The sequence below is a fragment of the Alligator mississippiensis genome, chromosome 5 (genome assembly GCF_030867095.1).
Source record: "Alligator mississippiensis isolate rAllMis1 chromosome 5, rAllMis1, whole genome shotgun sequence".
In the NCBI taxonomy this organism is placed as follows: Eukaryota; Metazoa; Chordata; order Crocodylia; family Alligatoridae; genus Alligator; species Alligator mississippiensis.
In genome coordinates this window covers 142,727,790-142,750,625 of record NC_081828.1, presented here as the reverse complement: position 1 = coordinate 142,750,625, position 22,836 = coordinate 142,727,790, and the positions used below count along the sequence as shown (strand labels likewise).

Sequence of the window (22,836 nt, the reverse complement as noted above, 5' to 3'; positions counted from 1 at the left end):
ACGTCAGAAAGGTTATCAGCCACTAGGGTTCCAAGTTAATTTTCAAAGTTCAAGTATATTCTTGCATTAGTCGAAGTAAAAAACGGGAATCTGATTTCTGTCCCTAAAAAAAAAAAAAACACAAGCACAGGCCTCACATGGTAAAGCTGTGCTGATATTTCAGCCATACCTTCTAATATTCTTCCTCCTCCTCTTCCAGATATAAGTGAACTCATTTGAATTAAGAAACAGTCAGAGGTTTTCTGCTGTAACTGAATTTTGTTGCTTTGGTGTGGTTATGCAAGAGACCCTTAATATTACATTAAAGGGATGTCAAGATTGAAAAGCACAAAGCCTGACCTACCAGTACCTTAGTATTATTATAGCCAGGTGAGAAAAGTGAATGCTACTCTGGTGTAAATATTTATCCCACCACTGGCTGCTAGGGACCTGGCTTACAAGCCAGAGAGGGATCATGCTCTGAAATGGTCCCTGCAGACAAACAGCTGCTGGAAGATTTGGGATTTATTTTGTAAACAACTAGCAAATACACCAGAGGTAATTTTGGCTCTCTGCCTTCTGTTAGTAGAGCAAACCAGACATCTGAAAATGCACCTTACAAAACTTCCCAATTTCCCCTGCTCGATGGTCTCCACCTACTCCACAGCACCTGACAATACCACCGTGCACAAATGGTCAGTGCTGATATTTTTGGCAACAGTCAGCCATTTGCGCTTGTGTTTTCTGTAGGTATTCAAGAGCATGTAGATGGAATTAAACAAAAAAGAACCTGCACAAAATGCCCCAGCCCAATAGGCTTCAGAATCCTATCAACATTATGATCTATTCACAGGAGAGCCAAGAGGGAAAGAGATCATCTAAACCCTCTTCCCAGCAATGACAAGGAGGCACATGGCCTCATCTCTACACCCCACAAAGGGAATCTAGAGTGGTTAGCCACGTGCTTCCTGCTAGAAGAGCTATTACAGTGCAGAGAAACACTTTCCCTGATCAATTCCCTCCCTTATTCAGCAATCCACAGAACCCAATTCCGTAAGGGAAGCACCAAGAGTCTGTGTACACCCAGCCAGAAGGCTGCAGGAACACAAGTGATGGGAGAAATTTGCACACAGTGACCTGTACCATACATGTTTACAAGACAAAGACCAAGATTTTTTAGAGATCAAATAGGTGGTGTATTTTCAGGTAAGGAAATGCTTATACTACTTCCCTTGAGACCAATGTCCTGAAGGAGTGCATTGCAATGTGTTAAATACTTCCAAAAAAATGTGCTGCAGGTTTTTCTACAATCAGTCACTCTTGTTTTGTATTTTGCTTCAGAGACAGTAATAGAAAAAAAACTGTATGCAGCACGCAGTCAAGACTCCAAGCCAAGACCAATCCCACACAGCATTACTTGCACAATTTCAAGAAATATAGGCAGGCAAGGTTCTTTAGCTAGATGTGATATCTTTTATTAGATCAACTGAGTAGTTGGAAAAAAGTTCTTTGCAAGCTTCCGGACACAACTTCTTTGGCTTTTTCCCCCAAAACGCACTACACAAGTAGGCCAAGCAGCCAATAAGCAGTTGTTTCAATACCTGTGAACTTTTCCTCCATAGAAAGGCTTGGTGTGGAATGTGACAGTAGCCGAGTAGCCGGTCTTGGCACAGTTAATAGTGACTTTACCTCCAAGCTCAACCCAGGGAATGGTAAGTATAGAACGAGCATAGGCACTGGGCAGGGTGAAGACATACTCTTCTTCGTGATCCATCAAGTAAAGAACACCTGGGGGGGAGGAGGGGCAGAAAGAGAGGCTGAAAGTGAAACAGTAAGTTACCAGTGGGAGCCTGCCCCCAACTGGCTGTCTCTGCCATCAAAACTTAGTACACAAACTCAGGGCTTTGTTGCACCTTACACTAAGACGCACGATTGTTGATTGGTGTTTAGTGCTAGCTCACGTTTGGAGCAGCCACACTTCAGGCCAACAGGGGCCTAAAGGACTAAAAGGTAAGAATCTACCACCCCTCCCAGTCTGGGCTTCCCTGCTTGCTTCCTGGGACAGACAGTATGGGTAGCTATAAGTAAGTGGGGGGAGCTGCAGGGGGGCAGAAAGCCTGATCCAGGCCAGCAGGGGAGGGGGGAAGGTGCAGTATTCACACTAAAGTGTGGCTTAGTATAGTTCCATATTAGCTGGGTAACATGGATCAGAGAGAATCCTACCCTGAAGTGCTGTAACTGAGCTGCATAATGAGAGCTTAAAACCAGTTTCATGTGTTCATGTGCAGAGGAGCCGCCCAAAATTACTTTGCAAAAAGGCCCTCAGAAACCGGAAACACAGCAGAACTCCTGCCAAAGGACTCTGGCTCAAGCAAAAGGCCTTTTTGCAACTCTGGATTTTATTCAAATGACAATTAACAGGGCAGAGTAAGTGCAATTTCTGATGATGATGTTGTCGCACACATCTGAGTGGCCTTCAGTCATTTTGCATTCTATGTACTGCCACCAAGTCGTTCCCCTCACTTCCCATCAGCTTCTTTGTCTTAGACTTAAAGCAGTTTTCCAACTGCCCCTTCAGCAGACTGGTTCTAGCGGGGGGCATCAACAGCAGGGAACAGGAATTTTCTAAGCTATTTAAGGGAACCCCCTGCCTGATCACACAATCTCTCTACCTTGGCCTGCACCAACACTCAGAAGATACCAAATCAGCTCTGTCCCACCATTAGTCACTGGTATTTCAAGACAAGATACAGCACTAATCAAGTATAGTAAGTAGGGAAGTGATCAACATAAGTCCACACTAATTAATTCTACAACAACAAATATTCTTAGCTGTTCACCTATAAGGCCAGTCGCAAAAAAAGAAAAGGTTACTTGAACTTATTTTGATGGGGCTTTTTTACATTTTCCCCCTTACTTTCCCCTCTTTTATATTTAGTTTCCTTTGAGCACAGAGAGGCTTTGAAAAATTTCTTGGCAACAGATTGAAAGGCGGGGAAAAGAAAGAAAGAAAACCCTACAGAGTAGATTCTTAGAATTCAGAGAATTTTTGACCATCAGATAAAAATGTGAAACCAAACTGGACATAAAAGCCTTGATACTAATATGATTCATCCCAACACCCTTACCATTAGGTGAAAAAGTCGCAAAAAATTAGGAAATCATTGGTATTCATTATCGGTTTTTTTAATTTGTAAAATGGGAAATAAATCACACAAACTTCTGTAAAGCAATTTACAGAGGAAAACCCCAATATAGGGCCAGGACATTATAAATATTCTTAGTATATCAACACTGATCTGAAGGATTCAAAGCTTAAAAGGAAAAAGCTCCAATACAGCTTTGGCTGTGTACACACGTTCAAATGATCTGGGAAAATTCTCCCAGTTTTGTTTTCCCCGGGAGAAAAGCTTGCCCAGAGATGCCTGAGCAAACATTCGACTGCTGAGCCTTTGAAGAGCAGACAGTTTGCAGTGGTGATGCTGCCCTGGCAGGGGGGCCCTGGGCACACATCTTGGCATGCTCTGCAGATACCTTCAGTCTGACTAGAAACAGAAGGCTGCAGTGCACAGGGCAGGCCCGATTTGCTGATCTCCCAGCAGCGCAATGTGGGATTGTGTAGGGGGGTGTCCTGCTCCCAGTTTGGCTGGAACAGCAGAGTTCACTCTGTTTCTCTGGAGGGAGAGGACGGGAGAAATGCACCCTGGGTTGGTGGAGGACTCTCCTGTGGCTTCTCTCAGAAGAGACACGTGCAGACATTCGCTCTCCCAAGAGAAATTCTTCTGGAAGTGATTTAACCCTGGTTGTTGCTGGGTTATTTCTCTCCTGGAGTGAACATTTTTGCTTTGGGAGAAAAAAAAAAATTCCCCAAGTACCTGTATACTTGTGGTTTCTCCTGGGACAGCAGCAACTCTTTCTGGAGAAACTGAATGTCTATATGTGGCCTTTATTTAAAATGTGGTATTTCAATCCAGAGGACCGACTACAGTAAGAAGGCTTCTAAGGTTTAGACACCATGAGACTAGAAATGATCCACCCAGAGAAGTATAACAATCATCACGGTTTTTCAGAACCACTCATTCTGCCACTCCAAAGCCTCAATCTGCCAATAACAAAACAGTTGACACCTTTACCCCCTGAAGAGAACTACAGAGTGCCTGGGAGGTGAGATGACAATGAATAAGAAACACAGGAAAGTAACAAACTAACTATACTGCATTTGGAGGGCCCAAACTTTCCAGTGTAATATGCCATACTCTTAGGCTAGCGTCAATAACTGAAGATCCTGCCAGCCTAACAGCCTGAAATATTACAGTAAACCTGAGCTATACACTTTTCTGAGAACAAACTATTGGGAAGAAATCACTGTCACCCTGTCAGAAACATGCCATATAACTGTAGTTACCATTTCCTCACCTGTTAGTGACTGCCTTATTGCTAAGGATTTACTCTCCCAAGATGAAGGGGGAAACCAATGGCAGACCAGTAAATCAGCATTAAAGCAAATAGATCTTTCACATTCAAGTCTTAACAGAAAGGGCGCCTATACACATGCAGACTCGATTAACTGAGTCTGCTGGAGCGTGGTAATTACTGCACCCCAGCAGAATCTAGTGTCACGTGTATCAGCATCCTGAAGAATGGTGTGTTGAAGCATGTTGAAGAATGGCGGTGGGACACTAACTAAAGCTCGTTTGAGAAGCTTCAGTTAAAGCACCACCACCACCTTTTTGCAGTGCAGAGATGCTGGTACATGTGTCACACTGGGCAGTTTAGTCAGAGCCTCGCTGCTCTAATTAAAGCACCTCTCCCCCATCCCCCACCTCCCAGGGCATCAGTATAAACACCCAAAGTGCCTAAATTTTACACAGGCTGGCTTAAATTCTACTTTTAAGACAGTTTCCCCTTACTACTTTTAAAATGCCAGGTTCAAGTCACATTTCAACTAATCACACTTAACTGGTGAGATTGTTTAGGACACATCTTAAAATGTCTCACATACAGATTATTGTACCTCCATTATTGTCTCTCCCCCAAGGAGTTCAAACACATGCAACATTATAACTTAGCTTCTTTATGATTTTCAAGTCCAACTCTTAGAGACAAGCAGCTTATTTAGAACACATTTTATACCTGACCATTTAGGAGGACTGCCCACCTGGCAGAGATTATCAGTGTATATCATCCTTTACAAATCTGAAAGTGAATCTTGTTCTGTGTCAAATGTTTAATACTAAATCAGCTCCTGCAGGGATGACACCAGAGTTGCTTTGCTGTAGATATTAAAAACAAGTTTACCTTCATTTTGAAAAAATCCTTCTTCCCCTTCTCCACCTGCCAAGGAGGTTTCTAAAAATTATATTGACTTTACAAGGAAATAAGGGGAAATACATAGTAGATTTTCTTCCTACCTACTAATCCTTGTGATATGCCATCTGACACAAATGCAATGTTAATACAGTATTTAATATTAATACAGACATCTGAACTCCCAAATTAGGAATAATATCTGACTCCTTAGGAAGATCACCACCACCTACAGTACACCCCAAATATTTAATACTCCCTTTTACACAAACTCGTCTATTTCCCAATTTATACACTCTGTCAAAGCCCTATCCCCATTTTAAATGTTAGTCTAGTGTGCTGACCAAAAGAGTTTTCTTTAGGTCTATTAACTTGCAATTCCACTTCAAGCCTACTCCCTCTAAACCCAATCCTTATGAATTGGACAACTCTGAGTCCCAGCTGCTGGTGACAGATGCCAACATCCATAATAGAAAGTATGCGAGAAAACATGGGTGAAGAGCTAACTAATAAGATACTTTATGAGGCTTGTGTTTTATGAAGAGAGAATAACCAGCTTTCAGCATATCCCATTAGCCTGTCACTTCTCACTGCAGCTATCTCAGTCTGACACTGACTAATAAAAGAAATATGGATGAGGGTGGGTGCAGGGGAGGAAGGGAGAGGACATTTATTACAGTCAGAAGCACTAAGACAGATAATAAAAAAAAGAGAACAGAAAACAAAATCCTGGGTTGTCTTTAAACTGACAGAGGCTCAATTTATGAAAACAAATAAATATATTTGGGAAATACAATCCTGAATCTACCCTTAGATGACTTTGATAAGTAACATTCTCTAAGTGGACTTTACCCCAAATCTCCATGTCATTTATCTAATAAGGAATTTTACCACACATGACCAAAGGAGAAAAGTCAAGGTCACAAGCATTATACTGATGTAGGCCCATTTCTTATCTAAAAGCAGTATCTACTAAACCTGTGCAAAGCAGCTAGTACTCACTTTGGATTCGGCTGATTTAAGGGACAGTGATTCAAATCACTGTCCCGAATCTATTTGGCGGAATCTGATTCGGAGATTCAGCCACCACTAAATCAGCCAAATTTCCAAAATCGAGCAGGCCCCATCCCCCACCCGCTCTCCCAGACCCATCCATGGCTGCTCCACCCGGCCCCAGTGTCCTGGCTCTTAAAAAAAAAAAAAAAGCCACGCACTCACTGGCTCCTGTCAGGCAGGGGGAGGAGGGGGTGGCAATCCCCACTGCCCCACGCTGCATGGGAGAAACTCTGCCGCAAGCCCCAAAAGACTGCTGCAGCAGCCAGTGAGCGCTTTTTTTTTTTTTTAGTGCCAGGATGCTGGGGCTGGGCGGGGCAGCCATTTATGGGGCTGGAAAAGCAGGTGGGGGTCGGGGACTACTCAGAGGGCTGGGGGAAGCAGGCAGGGGTCCCCCCATGGTCCTCTCCCCACTCCTCCAGGCCCCCCTGGCCCCTACTTACTGGCATGGAGCCCAGGTCCAGCTCCCTGCAGCAGCAAGCAGGGACTGGCCAAATGTTTTCTGAATAGATTTGGAGGCTTCAAATTGATTCAGACCTTTTAACTGGTCTCCCAATTCAATTCAAATTCAGAGATTTGGCCACCAAATTGGGCCAAATCTCCTCTGAATCAAATCAGCAAACGAAGCTATGCACAGCCCTAGTATCTACCAGTTTGCAAAAACTGCCCTTACAAAAGCAATGGAGCCAATGTCAGGACCTTTATGTACGAACATTAATGGATGCACACACGTCCATTATTCCTACATAAAAAGTCCTGATATTGGCTCTATAGCTTTCATTTAGCTATCTATCTAGTTAGGTGTGGGGCTGGCAGCAGGTGGTGCACCCCTCAGTCTATGGAGCTCCCAGCACAGGGGAGCACTGGCCACATGTTCAACTAACAGCATGAGTATAACCAGCTACAAAATTACACATTTTTTGTTGATAAAACTTCATAGCTTATTGCTTGTTTTATCATGCCATTAATTGGTTGAGTGTGTAAGCTGGGTCAGAACTTAACGTGCAATTACCTAGTTAATCACACCTGAAGTACAACATGTAGGGGGAACTTAGGAGCAACTCCCACACACATGCATGCACAGGCACAATACCTCTTCCTCCCTGACACATGCGTGCATACACACACCCGCCCCCGACGAGACTGGTACTATAGACATGCACCTTCTCCTTCTGTGTGCTAGGTTTTTAAAATTTAAAAGTAGCAAGTAAAAAACAAACTTTAGATCAATCTAATTCCCACAGCTGCCTTAAGAGAGTAGAGTGGAAAAATATCACACTGAGGTACATATTTTAAAGTTGGGAAAATTTAGCAAAAACAAGTTCACACCAAATGACTATTGCAAATACGCTGGCAGACACATGGTTTAAACCCTAGCTAAACCCAAAATTTCAAAAGACAGATTGAAATTCACGGCACTGAACCAGTTTCCAGGCAAACTGAAACCAAGTTATACAACATGCAACAGAATCTTTATTATATGGATTCTACAGTGGTATAAAATAATAAGCACCTCAAATGCTTTTAATCAGATTATAAATATAAAGGTTTAGGGACAACTGATTTGCTTATTTCCTTCATGGTTAAGTAGACCATGATGTTTTATTATTCATACGTGGAGAGCTATGTGCATCTCAGAACTCTTCCCAAGAAAAACAAGGTTAAGTGTTGGTAATCAGCATACATCATAGTGGTGTTGTCTGACAGTAAGAAAATATAGAGAGGATAGAGGTGGATCCTGAAAGTCAAGAGAACAACCACTGCTGCTCTACATTCCCAACAGGCTCATGCTTTCCATTGATTTTATTAGCATAGAAGATAAACAACCATCGAAAAGAATTTACCAAGGACAGTAGTAGGTTTTCCATCACTGCAAATGTAAAGATAAGACCTGGTTTTGATTTTAAGAGAGAGACTCCAAGTCAGCCACAGCTCTTGGGCTTCAAGACAGAATCAAGTCAGGGAAGTCATACTGCCTGAAATACTACTGGAAGTCAAAACTAATCCCATTACAATGGCTCCTTCTGTCCTTTGAATCCATTTGTTCCCAAGGAGCAGCCTAATTGTTAGGGTAACTTCCACAGTGGTGGCTTTGTGGTCAAGAAAGAGAGATCACCAAATTGGTCAAGCTCTGTACTCACTGCTGGAGTGGGTTGAGGTGGGGGGAAGGGTGTAAAGAAAACAAAATCTGGTGCCAGATTAGTTTTAGACCAAATGAGTGGCTTGGGGTCAGTCCATAGGCCAGATCCCACATGCCCCAATCTGGCCATGCATCACCCCGACTTCACCTGCTCCAGTCATGCACCAACCCAATCTCACATGCGGGGACATGTTATCTGGCCCTGAAAATTTGGCAGCAGAAGAGCAGCAATAAAATATTAGAAGTGTTTCTTTGCTTCCAAATTCCCAGACATTTGGGGGAGCTCTGCAGGTTTGCTGACACAGCTCTATGGGCCAAATTCAGTCTGTGGGTTAGGGTTTGAGCACCCTAGATTTAGTTCATCTAGAGATGCTTCTCTCTCAGGGTTCACCTGTCCTACCTCTGAAACAAAGTTCTCTCTTTACTGGAGAAAAGAGCTAAAGAGAAAGCAGAGGGTGCTGCATGTTTGTGTATGCATGTGCATATTAAATAATATTTTTAAGAGCAATACAAAGACATCACCTTCAACATATACAAATAAAACTTACTGTATGTTCTGTTTTTGTTCATTTGTTTATTTGGTTCTTTTAGAGTAATGTGTAAAGTCAAAGTTTTCTTGGTATATCAGTGTTTCACACAAGCTATTTAGGTGATTCCAAATAGACAAAAGGAAAAGCTTTTATTCAAACTGACAGAAGAAACACCAAAGAGAAATCAGCTAGTGCTGCAGATATCAATAGGCTGGAAAGGACATGTACACTAACATTTTAAGTCTAATTTAACAGTGTGATATTTGAAAAGGGACATGTACTACCAGCTCACTGGAAAGATGACCTACCTAACATGGTAGGGAATATAAACCAGATTGTAGATTTCCAATACTTTACCCTTATAAAGGCAAGTATCCTTCCACTCTCCTTCACTTGTAAAGGCCAAACATCAAGCACCACTAAGTTAAAGCTAGTACTGCCTTCATAGCTTGACTTAGTGCCATATGCCCTTTTTCCAATGCAAAGGGGAAACTATAACAAGATTATAATAACGAGGATTAATCTTGTCACAACACTCAGGTCTTTTCCCAAACACTTTAAATCTTCAAAATTTAAATACAAAAAACAGAAACATACTGTGGACTGAAGGGATGCAACCTTTTTAATATACCTGGCTTATGATAAAGACTTTTTAAATAATGTGTCCTGGATCTTTAATTTTACACACACACAGTTATCATATACGTAAAAATATATCGTATATACTAGGGGTGTGCAAAGCAAGCTGTATTCGATTCGGATTCAGTCTGATTTGGGGGACAGTGATTCAATTCGCTGATTCAGATCACTGTCCTGATTCAATTCAGCCAAATCTGAAGATTTGATTCCAATTCAGAGAATCTGTGATTCGGTCATAGATTTGGGCAGTGGGCATTGAGGGCTACAGGCTGTACAGACAGGATAGAGTGGGGAAAAAAGGTGGGAGGGGCATTGCTCTCTATGTTAAGGAGCAATATACATCTTCTATAGTCAAGTTAGGCCTAGAAGAAGGGCAAATTGAGGTACTATGGGTCAGATTACAGGGGGGGTCAGGGAGAAAGAGACTTGGTAGTGGGGGTCTATTACAGACCCTCACACCATCAGGATGAGTTAGACCTAGAATTCTCGAGACAGCTCTCAGAGGCAGTGCGCTCAAAGGACCTGGCTGTCATGGGTGACCTAAACTTCCCAGACACCTGCTGGGAGGAACAGGCAGCCAGGTCTGCCCATTCCCATAAGTTTCTAACCTACTTACAGGACCTTCACCTATCACAGGATGTAAACGTTCCCACTAGGAGAAATGCCTTTCTAGACTTGGTGCTGGCCACAGGGGATGACTTGGTGGGGGACCTGCAGGTACAAGGTAACCTAGGGGATTGTGACCACCTATTGATAGAGTTCACTATCCGGCCAAAGGTGGGGAAAATAACTAGTAGGGCTGAAGTGCTAGACTTCAGGAAGGCCAACTTCAACAAGATCAGGAAATTAGTTAGGGAGGGACTGACGGGCAAAAGCATTGGAGAGATGGGAGTCCAGAAAGGGTGGGCATTTCTCAAGGGACTGACCCTGCAGGCACAGAAAGGAACCATCCCAGTACACATTAAGGGGGGAGAAAGAGTAAAGGAACACTCTTGGTTGAACAGGGAAATCCAGGAGAGTCTGGAGGAGAAGAGAGAGGCCTACAGGTTATGGAGGCAGGGGGCAGCCACCAAGGAGGAGTCTACCTGCTTGGCTCGAGCTTGCAGGGAAGCAGTGAGGAGAGCAAAATCAAAAATGGAGCTTAGGCTGGCAGCAAAAGTTAAAGATAACAAAAAATCATTCTTTAAATACATAGGAAGCAAAAAGAAAGTGCAGGGTAACATAGGGCCACTTCAAGATGGACTAGAGCAACTGGTAACAGATAGGATGGCCAAAGCAGAGCTCCTAAATGATTTCTTTACATCTGTGTTCCCAGGCATGAATACAAGCATGCATCCCAATGGGACTTCAGGTAAGCGCAAAATAGATACCAACCCACCAACTGTTAGTGCTGACCTAGTAAAAGGGCACCTGGAGGGGTAGGATGTATTTAAGTCAACAGGCCCTGATGATCTTCACCCTAGGGTACTTAGGGAATTAGCTGGAGTCATAGCGGAAGCACTGGCGCAACTGTTTGCACACCATTCTAAGCAGCACAACTTCAGAGTCATAGTTAACTCCAAGATGAATATAAGTCACCAATATGTTGAAGCAGTCAGTAAAGCTAACCGTAGTCTTTCTCGCATAAGTAGGTGCATCACAAACAGGTCTAGGAAGGTGATACTTCCCCTCTATGTGGCACTGGTCACACTGCAGCTGGAGTACTGCGTTAAGTTTTTGGCACCCACTTCAGGAGGGATGTAGATAAACTGGAAGGGGTTCCAAGGAAAGCCACCCATCCGGTTAAAGGCCTACAGGGAAAACCCTATGAGGACCAATTGAGGGACCTAAATCTCTTCAGCCTCCACAAGAGAAGGCTGAGAAGTGATTTTGTGGTCGTCTACGAACTCATCAGCAGGGGACAGCAGGAAATAGGGGATACAATGTTTGTGGCGGGCCAGTAGGGGGCGCTCCTGCCTTGAGCTGCCCACCTCACTGCGCCCGACCACCTTCCAGGCTCCGAGTGCCTCCCTGGGGTGCCTCACGTCCGGCCGACCCCTTCCCTGGAGCACACCCACTAGCCTGGGGTTCCCACTGCCACCATCCAAGGCTTTGGACTCAATTCTAGCTCTGCACACCTTGGAAAACACAGGCCTGATCACCCACTTGGTACTAGACCCAATACAGGCACTTGGGGCACTTTTCCAAATCAGGGGCTTAATAGGAAAGTCTCCCTTAGTCCACAGACCTAAGGGGCCTCCTCGGCATAATTCAGACCCACCCCTCAATAAGTCTCCCACACCGGTCACAAGGAGAACTTTATTGATTACAGGGGGTAGGGTGAAAACAGGGTAAAAGGTAGAGCAGTATCATAGGAATCAGTGGAATCCCCATAGAGCAAACCAGTATGGCTGAGGTAGCCTTTTGATCATGCATCTGAGTTACTATAAGCTAAATATCTAGTCAAATCTCGAGTAGCTTACTCACATGCATCATCCAGAGGTGGTTGGAGTTTTCCTCTGGAGGCAGGGCACTCTTTGAGCATGTGGTTATGAGGAGAGAGCCTGTTTCAGATGGTGAAGCTCCTCTCCCAGTTTCAGATTCACTTCAATGACCGCATGGCTGCCTTCTTCCTGGACCGGGCCTTTAAATAACCTTTCTGAACTCAGCAGCCCGGTCCAATCAAAGCTGCCAGTGCTGGCCACTAGCCAACCAATTTAAAAAGCATCACAAGTCACCTGGGCCGGTGAGCGGGGGATTTTCCCTCCCCCTCCCCAGGTGACCAGAAAATCCACATCCAAGGCACCAGGCTTTTGTCATGGAGGCAGGGAGGAAGATCCCCTTCCCTGAGGAATTCAACACCAGCCTCTCATGCTGGCAGAGACAGATTTCTGGAGAGGGACACAGACGGTGGCATTTCTGCCACAATGTTTACCAGGGCGCCCATTGGGGTAACTAAAACAATGGCTACAAACTGAAGGAAAGCAAATTTCAATTGGACATCAGGAAAAAAATTCTTCACTGTGAAGGTTGCCAAAATATGGAATACGCTTCCAAGGGAGGTGGCACTGTCTCCTTCCTTGGAGGTATTTAAGAGGAGATTGGACAAACACCTAGCTGGGGTCATCTAAATCTAGCACTCTTTCCTGCCCAGGGCAGGAGGTCAGACTCGATCTAAATGTCCCCTTCTGACCCTAAAAGCTATGACACAACTTTATGTTTTTTCTATGTACCTCGACGTACCAGGCGTGACTCGTGAACACCGAGATGGTGGGGCAAATGGAGCGTCCCACAGGAGCATGCTCAGCAGCAGACCTGGAAGTGGACCAGAAGTACTCCCAGGTCAGCCACTGAGCTCACAGGAGATGCACCCCCCACCCCCCGTGATCCACCGGCTCAGTGATCAGCTGCAGGGGAAACCCGGGTATCCCCCCCCAAGCCCAGGAGGCACCAGTCACCAAGCCAGCGGGGTGGGGGGAAGACCCCGCATGCTCCGCAGCAGACCCAGAAGTGAACCGGAAGTACTTCTGGTCTGCTTCCGGGTTCACTGCCGAGCATGTCGGAACCCTCCCGTCCCCCCCGCCCCCACATGCTCCCATGGGATGGCTCCATCCACCCCAGCATCTCAGCATTCACAAGCCACACCTGGTACCTTGAGGTATGTAGAAAAAAACAAACAAAAACTTGCGTCTATGGCCGAAGCTGTGTCTATGGCCCAATCGTCGAATCTCTCCGAATTAATTTGGAGGCTTCCAATTCGATTCAGAGAAATTAAAGGGTCTCCTTCCTGATTCAATTTGGATTTGGAGATTTAGCTGCCGAATCAGGACAAATCTCCTCCAAATCGAATCAGCAACCAAAACTTCATACAGCCCTAATATATACTACATATAGTATTATATACAATGCGATATAATATATATAAATATAATATTTAATATATTACATCTATATCTAAATAACACACATTTTTAGAAAAAATAATTTTTTTTTAAATTCTTTAACTCCATTGATGCTTCAGGGAATCTTCAGTTCATCAACATTTTTGCTTTGATTACAAACATAAGCACTTAAAATTAAAGAATTTTAAAAGATGCTGTGGTTTTCAGTATTGTTCCCTCTCTTTACACTGCAGAATCTCTCAAAACAGTACAGATATCTAGAAGGCACTCCTAGCCCAGGAAAGAGTAAAAATGACTACATAAAACTAACTGTCACACACCAAGTAAGCATACTGGAAGAAAGGAAAAATACTCTCTCTCACTAATTATATAAGACTTTGATAACCAGGGATCTGGGTTTTCTGTTTCCCACAGAAAAACAGAGAAAACCACGGATTCCCTGTTTTTAAATCAGAGAAAACGCAGATTTCTCTTTTTAGCAGAGAAATCTACGGATTCTCCGCTTTTGCACAGAGCTCTTGCAGGCTGGCACAGCTCCAGCCTGCAAGAGCCAATTGCAAAAAGGGCAGGAAACCCCCATCCCTGGTGGTAGGGGGAGGGAGAGTGGGGAGGGCAGGGCCTGAGCCTCTGAGGCAGCCAAGGCTGGGCTCAGGCTCAGACTCACCTGTCGCCCCTGGAGCATGGAGGTAAGTGGGGCTATGGGGCAGGGCTGGAGAAGATGGTTGGGGGCTGAGGGAGCGGGGGATGCTGCCGGCCCCAGGTGGCACATCGCAGCTGGGAGCAGGGCCAGAGGGTGAGGGCAGAGGTGCCCCTCTGCAGGGGGGGTTTGCGGACAAGTGATACGGGGCGCGGTTTGGTGTGCCCGCCATGTGCAGGCCGCACACATGCCACCCGGGTGAGGGGGAGAGGGAGACTGGCATGCGGCCGCAGCACAGCTCCATGGCCGACTCTGCAGCCACGGCGAGAGATAGGGGCGTTGGGGGGGGGGGGGGCAAGGGCTTGGGCTTGCATGCAGCAGCAGCTGCCACTTACCTGGAGGCCTGTGATAGTGGTGACGGCCGCTGCCTACAAAGTCTCCCGCTGACGCCATGGAGCCATGCCTGGAGCTGTGCAGCCAGTCGCCAGGCGGCAGCAGCAGCGTGGTGGTGGCCAGGCAGCACGCAGCCACCACCCCACGCTGTGCTGCTGCCCCGGCTGCACCACTCCAAGCATGGCTCCAGCTGCATGCCAGCCTCCCTCTCCCCCTCTGCTGGGCAGGTGGCCAGGCAGCATGTATGCAGCCCACACACGGCAGGCACCACCATACTGTGCCCCGAATCACTTGCCCGCAAAGCCCCCCGCAGAGGGGCACCCCTGCCCTCATCCCCTGGCCCTGCTCCCACCTGCAATGTGCTGCCTGGGGCTGGCAGCACCCCCACTCCCTCAGCCCCCAGCCCTGCCCCATGGCCCCCAAGCTCCACTTACCTCTAGGATCCAGGGGCAAAGGGCATGGCTCTGTGGTGGCAGCGCTTGCCCACAAAGCCCCCCCACCCTGCATGCAGCCACCACCACCCCACACAGCCACCGAGTCGTACAGCCGGTTGCAGGGCATGGCACTGCGTGCAAGCACCCCGTGTCACCCTCCAGCCGGGTGGTACATATGTGGCCCACACAAGGTGGTTGCCACTGCACTGATGCTGCCACGCCCTGCACCACTTGCCCACAAAGCCGTTCAAGTGGCCATGGGATGGCAGTGCAGGGTGCAGTGGCAGAGTTGTGGTGGAAGCCTCCGTGTGCAAACCTCCTGTCAGGCCGGCCAGCATGTGTGGCCCACAGAGTGGCACCCCTGCCCTCATCCCCCGGCCCTGCTCCTGGGCGTGGGCACAGGTGCACACCCCCCCTTTCTTGATCTATCCCCCAGCACCTTCCCTTTCCCCTGCCCTGCCCACTCCTTCCCCCCACACACACTTACCTGCTGGAGTGGGTGTCAGTGTCTGTGTCTGCATGTCTGGGGGCTTGTTGCGAGGGGCATCAGGAGGACTGTTGAGACTGGGGGGGAGGGGAGGAGTGCTGGGCACTAGCAGCACTGGGAGGGACTGTGGGGGGCCTTTAATTTTTATCATGGATTTGGGGTTTTTAATCAGAGAATTTGCAAATTTTTAATCAGAGAAAACCAGGATCCTTGTTGATAACAAAGTACTACTGGAACAACATATTAACACACGTGATTTTTCAAAGTGATAAAGATTAATCCCCAAAGTAAAGTTGGAATTTCAAACTTCCTCCTCTAAGATTATTCCCTACCACTTAGTTCAACATCTGTTTTATGTAGCAGCTACCAATTCTATTTTCAGTCTCACTCATCTCATCATCAGTTTTTAGCATGTCTTATTTCTTTCCCAAAATACAGCACAATATATTCAAGGATTCTTGCACTGACTTTAAAGCAAGTTGTTTTGTTACCATACCCTTTTGGCTGTAACATGTCCACCTCTCACCCATCCTGTACTTCATGAATTGATTTTCCTGTAACATGCATTGATGAAATACACAGATGAGATTCTAGGTCAATAATGTAATTATTAACTGCAGAAGAGACATGTGCAATTTAATGCTTCCTTCCGATTGTTTAGGGATCAATATGAACAACAAATGGTACGTGGGTCATAAATGGCCCAGAGCAGTTTCCTAATGTAACAGGCTCCTCACACTCCATCTGTATTATTCATCAGATAACAGATGAGAATAAGCGTTTGTTCTGGACAAAAGCAGACATGACTGCAGAGTGTCGATGGCTAAAATTGACTCACACAGGCAAAACATAATTACTGGACTCCATCTCCTATCATGTCATAAGCATTTAAAATGCCTTGTGCTGCGTTCTTTGTTTTACAGTCACAGACAGACCATTTCTAATAGAAAATGAAACTTGTTAAAGAAAGTGCCAGGACAGTGCTGAGTTCACAGAATCATACAGAAGTAGGAAATCTAGGCTAAGGACAGAAATTACACATAAACTGGTTTAAGTGATCAGAAACTGGTTTAAATCTGTAACAGAACCTAAGTTCAGTGCACATACGCCAGTTTCAAAATGGCTGAAACTGGTTTAAGATAAACCTAGTTTCATAGTTGGTAAGGTCGGAAGGGACCGAAGCAGATCATCTAGTCCGACCCCCTGGCATGGCCAGGAAAGGATGCTTATAAAGGAAAGGTGATTATCTAGTCTCCTTTTGAAGACCCCCAGGGTAGGGGCAAGCACCACTTCCCTTGGAAGTTGGTTCTAGCTCCTAGCCACCCTGACTGTGAAGTAGTGCCTCCTGATATCTAGCCTGAATCTACTCCCGGTAGTGCTCGGGGGAACAGGGACTCTCTCACCACCTGCTGGCCCCCCTTGGCAAGTGTATAGGCAGCTACAAGATCCCCACAGCCTTCTCTTGTGGAGGCGGAACAGGTTCAGGTCCCTTAGCCTCTCCTCATAGGGCCTGCCCTGCTGCCCCCTAATCATGCGAGCGGCCCTCCTCTGGACCCTCTTGATGCTGTCCACATCCCTCCTGAAGTCCAGCGCCTAGAACTGGACGTAGTACTCCAACTGCAGCCTGGCCAGTGTCACATAGAGTGGGAGGATCACCTCCTTGGACCTGCCTGTGATGCATCTATGGATGCATGACAAGGTGCGGTTAGCCTTCCTGACCGCGTCCCCACATTGGCGGCCCATGTTCATCTTGGAATCAATAGCGACACCAAGATCCTTCTCTGCCTCTGTGCTGACAAGAAGGTAGTTCCCCAGCCTATGGGTATGCTGCTGGTTCTTCCTCCCCAGGTGCAACACCTCGCACTTGTCTGTATTGAAACCCATCCTATTCTCATCCATCCACCTCTGTACCTTGTCAAGATCAAGTTGTAGCCTGCCCCTCTCTTCTAGCGTGCTCACTTCTCCCCACATCTTAGTGTCATCTGCAAACTTGAACAAGGTGCTTTTCACCCCCTCGTCCAAATTGCTGAAGATATTGAACAGCGCGGGCCCGAGGACCGAGCCCTGGGGAACCCCACTGCCCACATCCCTCCAGGTCAAAAATGACCTGTCCACCACCACACTATGGGTGCGGCTCTCCAACCAATTTGCGACCCATCTGACTGTGTAGGCATCGACACCACAGACACCTAATTTTTTAATGAGGATGGGGTGAGAGAGAGTGTCAAAGACCTTCCTAAAGTCCAGGAAGACTACATCCACCACGACACCTGCGTCTAAGGCTTTTGTGACCTGGTCATAGGCGGCCACCAGGTTGGTCAGACAGAACCTGCCTCTAATGAACCCGTGTTGGTTACCCCTAAGCATAAACTCCCCTGCTGGCCCCTCACAGCCATGTGCCAGGATAATTCTCTCAAAGATCTTCCCCAGGACCAAGGTAAGACCAATGGGCCTATAGTTTCCTGGGTCCTTTTTCCTCCCTTTTTTGAAAATGGGGGCCACACTGGCCCTTTTCCAGTCATCAGACACCTCACCAGAGTGCTCGTAAAGCTGTGCCAGGGGTCCTGCAATGACCTCTGCCAGTTCCCTAAGCACTCTGGGGTGGAGATCATCAGGACCTGCGGATTTGAACGCATCTAGTCCCTCCAGAAGTTCCCTGACTATGTCCTCACTGACCCTGGGCCTGGCTGTGCCTCCCCTGGGTCCGTCCTGAATCCCAGTGGAGAGGATATCCCTGTCCCTGCTCAGAAAAGTGGAAGCAAAGAATCTGTTAAAGAGATGAGCTTTGTCATCTGGTGCTACCACCAGATTACCAAGCATGTCCTGCAGAGGCCCCACATTATTTAGCACCTTCTTTTTACCCACCATGTATTTAAAAAAGGACTTCTTGTTATCTTTGATCCGGGTCGCTAGTCTCAGTTCCATCTCTGCTTTAGCCTTCCTAACAGCCCCCCTACAATCTCGAGCCAAGGAGGTATAATCCTCCTTGATGATGGCCCCTCCCTTCCACTGGGGTGTATGCCTCCTTTTTGGCTTTGAGGCATTCATGGATGCTTCTGGTGAGCCATGGGGGCTTTTGAGCACTCTTGCCCCCTTTGATCCGCATGGGGATCGTCACGCTTTGGGCTTGGAGAATCGTCTCCTTAAGGAACAACCACTCTTCTTGGACACCCAACTCCCCTCCCCTGGTTGAATGTAGTATCAGCCTTAACTGATTTGGGTCAAACTGATTTATGGAACTTCTGTCCCAGACCCCTTCCTGGTTTAAGTTAAATCAGAGCCCTCCAGCATCCTAGCACGCTTTTCAACCCTGGGCTGGGCCGTCTGCTCCAGAAAGCAGAGCTGGTCCTGCCCCTCTCCTCTCTAGCCAAAGCTTGGGCTGGCTGAGGAGGTAGAGACTGAAGGCATAGCAGCATCTGCTTGGCTTCCCCCTGCCACTCAGTGCTCAAGCAGGGTCCCCCCCACTCCCTCCTTCTCCTCTCCCACAGCAGACCCCAGCCAGCAACTGGTCACAGTCCTCCCTACACCTCCCCCCTTACCCTTTGCTTCAGAGTGCTAGCTGGGGGCCAGGGTCTGGCAATACTCCCTGCCCTTGTGCAGCGAGAGGGGGAAGGAGAAGGTGAAGCCTGGCGAGTGCTGCTTCCCCCTCCCACTCCAGGCACATCCCAGCTGTGGACTGTGCAGGCCAGGGTGAGGATTAAAACCCTTCCCTAATCATAGCACCCTGCTGGGTCCTGGCCATGCCCCCTTTCAGTTTAACAGGCCATGCCCCGCAGCTCAACACTTTGAAAGGGAAGGGAGGGCTTGCTCTAATGCTCCCACCCCTAAGTTTCTAGCCCAGGGGTGGGCAAAACGCGGCCCATGGGCTGAATGCGGTCTGCTAGGCCATTTTATCTGGCCAGCGAGGCCCCTAAAAATTTAGAAAATTGATATTTATCTGTCCCTGGCTGCCTGTCATGTGGCCCTCAATGGCTTGCCAAGACTCAGTAAGCATCCCTTCGTCCAAAATAATTGCCCGCCCCTGTTCTAGCCTGAGCCACTGCAGGCATGTGCCTACATTTCCTGAATCAAAAGTGAATGTCTATCTACTTGCAAATCAGTTCATTCTCTGCAGGTTAGAATAACCTGCGAAGATTGGAACAATCCAGGCTTGGGCTTTTTGAATGTCTGTCCCTAGCCCTAGTGACTAGATTCTAGTCTAACTGCTTGCCCAAATTAGGAATCAAAGAGCATACATTTTAGGAGTTGCAAAACACTTAACAGAATATTCATTAATTGCTGCTTTCTGGATGTACTGTGACTAAAGGGTAGCTTCTTTTCCTCCTCCTGCTAAATCCATTAAAGTTTTTAAAGCCTGATTTTAAATTTTTAGAAAGCTGCCAGAAGATCCATACCACACACTCCTGCTAAAAATCTTAATATAAAGATTAAAAAATGGCTGGTGCTCAATTAGATGGAACAAAGCAACAACAAAAATCAGAACAGCATTTAGCAACCTCCACATGCTCTCAAAATTAACTAATAACCTCAATTCCCAGGGCTATGCTTTCTGCATCTGCATGCATTTTGCTACAGAGCAACACTACAATACACCAAAATAGTGAAGGAGCCTCAAAAGGTGAGGCTGGAGATCTCACACTTTGCTTTTGCACTAATGTATACTAACATATATATTTTTTTGCTCACAGCAACATCTGTCTGGCAGCTGCATGACACGAAACTATTTATGCAAAAACAGATATTTCAACTCCCCCTTCTCTTGTGAATCTAAATCTTCATAATTTTTCTCATCACAGCCACCTCTTTTGTCTGTCCTTTATAGCAGTGGTTCTTAAGCTCCAGCCTGCAGGCCAGATCTGGCTCACAGAACAATGTAATCTGGCCCAAGGGTCTCCCCACAGGTCTGGAAATTTGGCAGCAGGGCAGTGGTGGCAGTGTTAATTGCTGCTCCCTTACTGCCATATTTCCACACCCATTGGCAGTCCTGGGGGCTGGATGACGTAGCCCTGAACATTAGCTCACGCTGGTACAGGGCTGAGCCAGTGTGCAGCTGCATGTGGGGCCTGGCTCCATGCATGCGACTAAACCCACGGATCGAGCCAATGCCACTCCTCCAGCCCGCAGAGCCTAACAAGTTGAGCACCACTGCATTGACGTATTGGTTAAAATTAATTAGGTCCACATGTTGTGAGAGCCACATCAATTCTTAGATGCAAAACACTTTTGCTGTTCTCATCCAGGGTGTCCCTTCACGTGGGGAGAGGAAGGCCTTTCATGTGGGAAGACTGCTTTCTAGCAGTAAAAAAAAAAGAGAGGCTTCATCATGTGCTAAAGCACTTTCTGGGAGGAAGAAGAGACAAACCAGATTTAAAAATCAAACCATATCCAGATGAAGGACTAGCAAACAAGGCAACTCATCACATGGACTCCAACAAGATCCTCTTGGATTCCCATTCATCTCTAGAATGCTGCAAGTTCAGCTCATCCGTTTGATACGTAGTTGGTACAATCAAATCAAAGTGACTACACATGGACAGGACTGCCTTTGTTATCTCTAAGAGGCAACATTTTTTAAATATCCCAGGACAAAATAATATTTGGCTGAAGGGTTCTTACTGTCACTAAACTCCATGACTGAAAGCTTTCTGTATTATTCCTGCTTAACCACTTGTTCTAGTTAAAAAAAATAATAAAAGGCAACTCTTCCTATACAAGGTCATTGAGGTGAGCTGCAAGGAATTGGTTTCAGAATAAGTAGAGAAGTATTACCAGTATATTCCTGATGCAATCTAGTTTCAAGCGTTCTTTATCTTGTTATTTATGGAAATAAGCAACTACTGAGTAACAAATCTCACCCAACAGTCAGCACCCACTAAGAAACGTTCACCGAAAGCTAGGGAGCAAGGTCTTCTAAATATAGCATGGTTTTGTGTGTTCTTCAATGCAGAGGTCAAAGTTACATGATGAACACTGCAGTCCTGTTAATTCCTGTTAAAAGTAGCAAGATGATGTTTACCATCTACCGCAGAACTAGATGAACTTTAAAAGCATAGTAAAAATTGTGTCAGTTGTGTAGCACACAGTCTGAAATGTTTTCCACATACAGAAAAGAAGCATTTCCCTAGATCTAGAGCCTTTCCCTAAACCTAATATGCACTCAGGACCAGTGGAAAAAACAGACCAATAATATTATCCAAAATACTGACACAAGTCAATAAAGGGACCTTATTGTAAATATTGTAAAAATTGTCATTCAACTGACCTACTGCAGAATCTAAAAAACTCCTAGCAATCCAATACATGTTCAAGGGCACCTGGACATACATTCAGAAAAAAATTAACTTTAAAAAGTCAGTGTAAAAATACAAGTACCAAAGCTATAGCTGGAAGAAAAGAGGTGCTGAACGGAATAAAAGCAGGATGCTCTACCCAGAGAAAAGGGAAGAGAAGAAAAAAAACAGCACAGAAAAAGCAAAGAAAATGATAGAAACCAGGGGTAATTCAATTAGCCCACCACCACAAAGACCATGTTGCAATACCAGTTGGTATACACTGAAATACCAAAAATATTTCAAAGCTACAAAGACAGCAGCTTTTACAATATTAGAGAAGAAACACAATTTCATATTCACCGTAAGCTCTGAAATTCTAGGTCAAGGCACTTCAACCACCCTAAAAATAGAAAGCGTTAATAGTAACACTCCCTAGATCTTTTGCCAGTGTTAGAATTTAATGCACATTTTCTATGATGAATACAAGAGAAAAACTGCTATGGTAGTTTTCAGCTTTTGCTTCCCTTGACAAATCTACTTGCTACCTGTATTAAGAAATCCTCTTGGGCATCTAACCTGTCAGCTGGTGTACAAATTATTATTTTTTTTTTTTTTTTACTTTTAAAAAATAAGGTGCCTTTTTAGGTGTGCAGAAATCTTGATTGGACCTAAGTATACACCAGTGCAGTCATGGTTTCACAAGCCTCCCCAGAGAATCAAAAAAGTTACACAGTTGTAAGAACTGCCAAATCCACTACCTACACGCAACATGAATAAATGGGCTCCACAGAAGAATTTCCTCCCTACTTCACAGATGTCCCCACAGTGATTACTGGAGTCTCCTGGTTAGTACAACAATCCCTCCCCAAGTACCTAGATGTAGCAGTAAGTCAGCATGCCTCTCTCTCTCCTAGGCCCCCCAAAGCCCTACTATGAAACAGAATGGTAGACTGTTGAACATGGGAGGTGGCTACTCTCTGCAGACACTTAGCAGTGTCTGGTCTAATATATACTATTTCTCTTGGAAGCAGCAGCTGAATTCACCACCAGAGACATGAACTGCCTCTATATCCCATCTTCATTG

General features: G+C 45.9%; 1 protein-coding gene across 2 annotated transcripts in view; it reads right to left on the bottom strand.

Moving 5' to 3' along the window:
* Positions 1-22,836, bottom strand: part of OSBPL10 (oxysterol binding protein like 10) — a 268,835-nt gene that overhangs the window by 7,180 nt on the left and 238,819 nt on the right. For both annotated transcript variants that reach the window (XM_019497986.2, XM_014603229.3), the window contains one exon: positions 1,581-1,767. In XM_019497986.2, the coding sequence (XP_019353531.1) occupies positions 1,581-1,767 (187 nt within the window). The remainder of the gene's footprint in view (positions 1-1,580; positions 1,768-22,836) is intronic.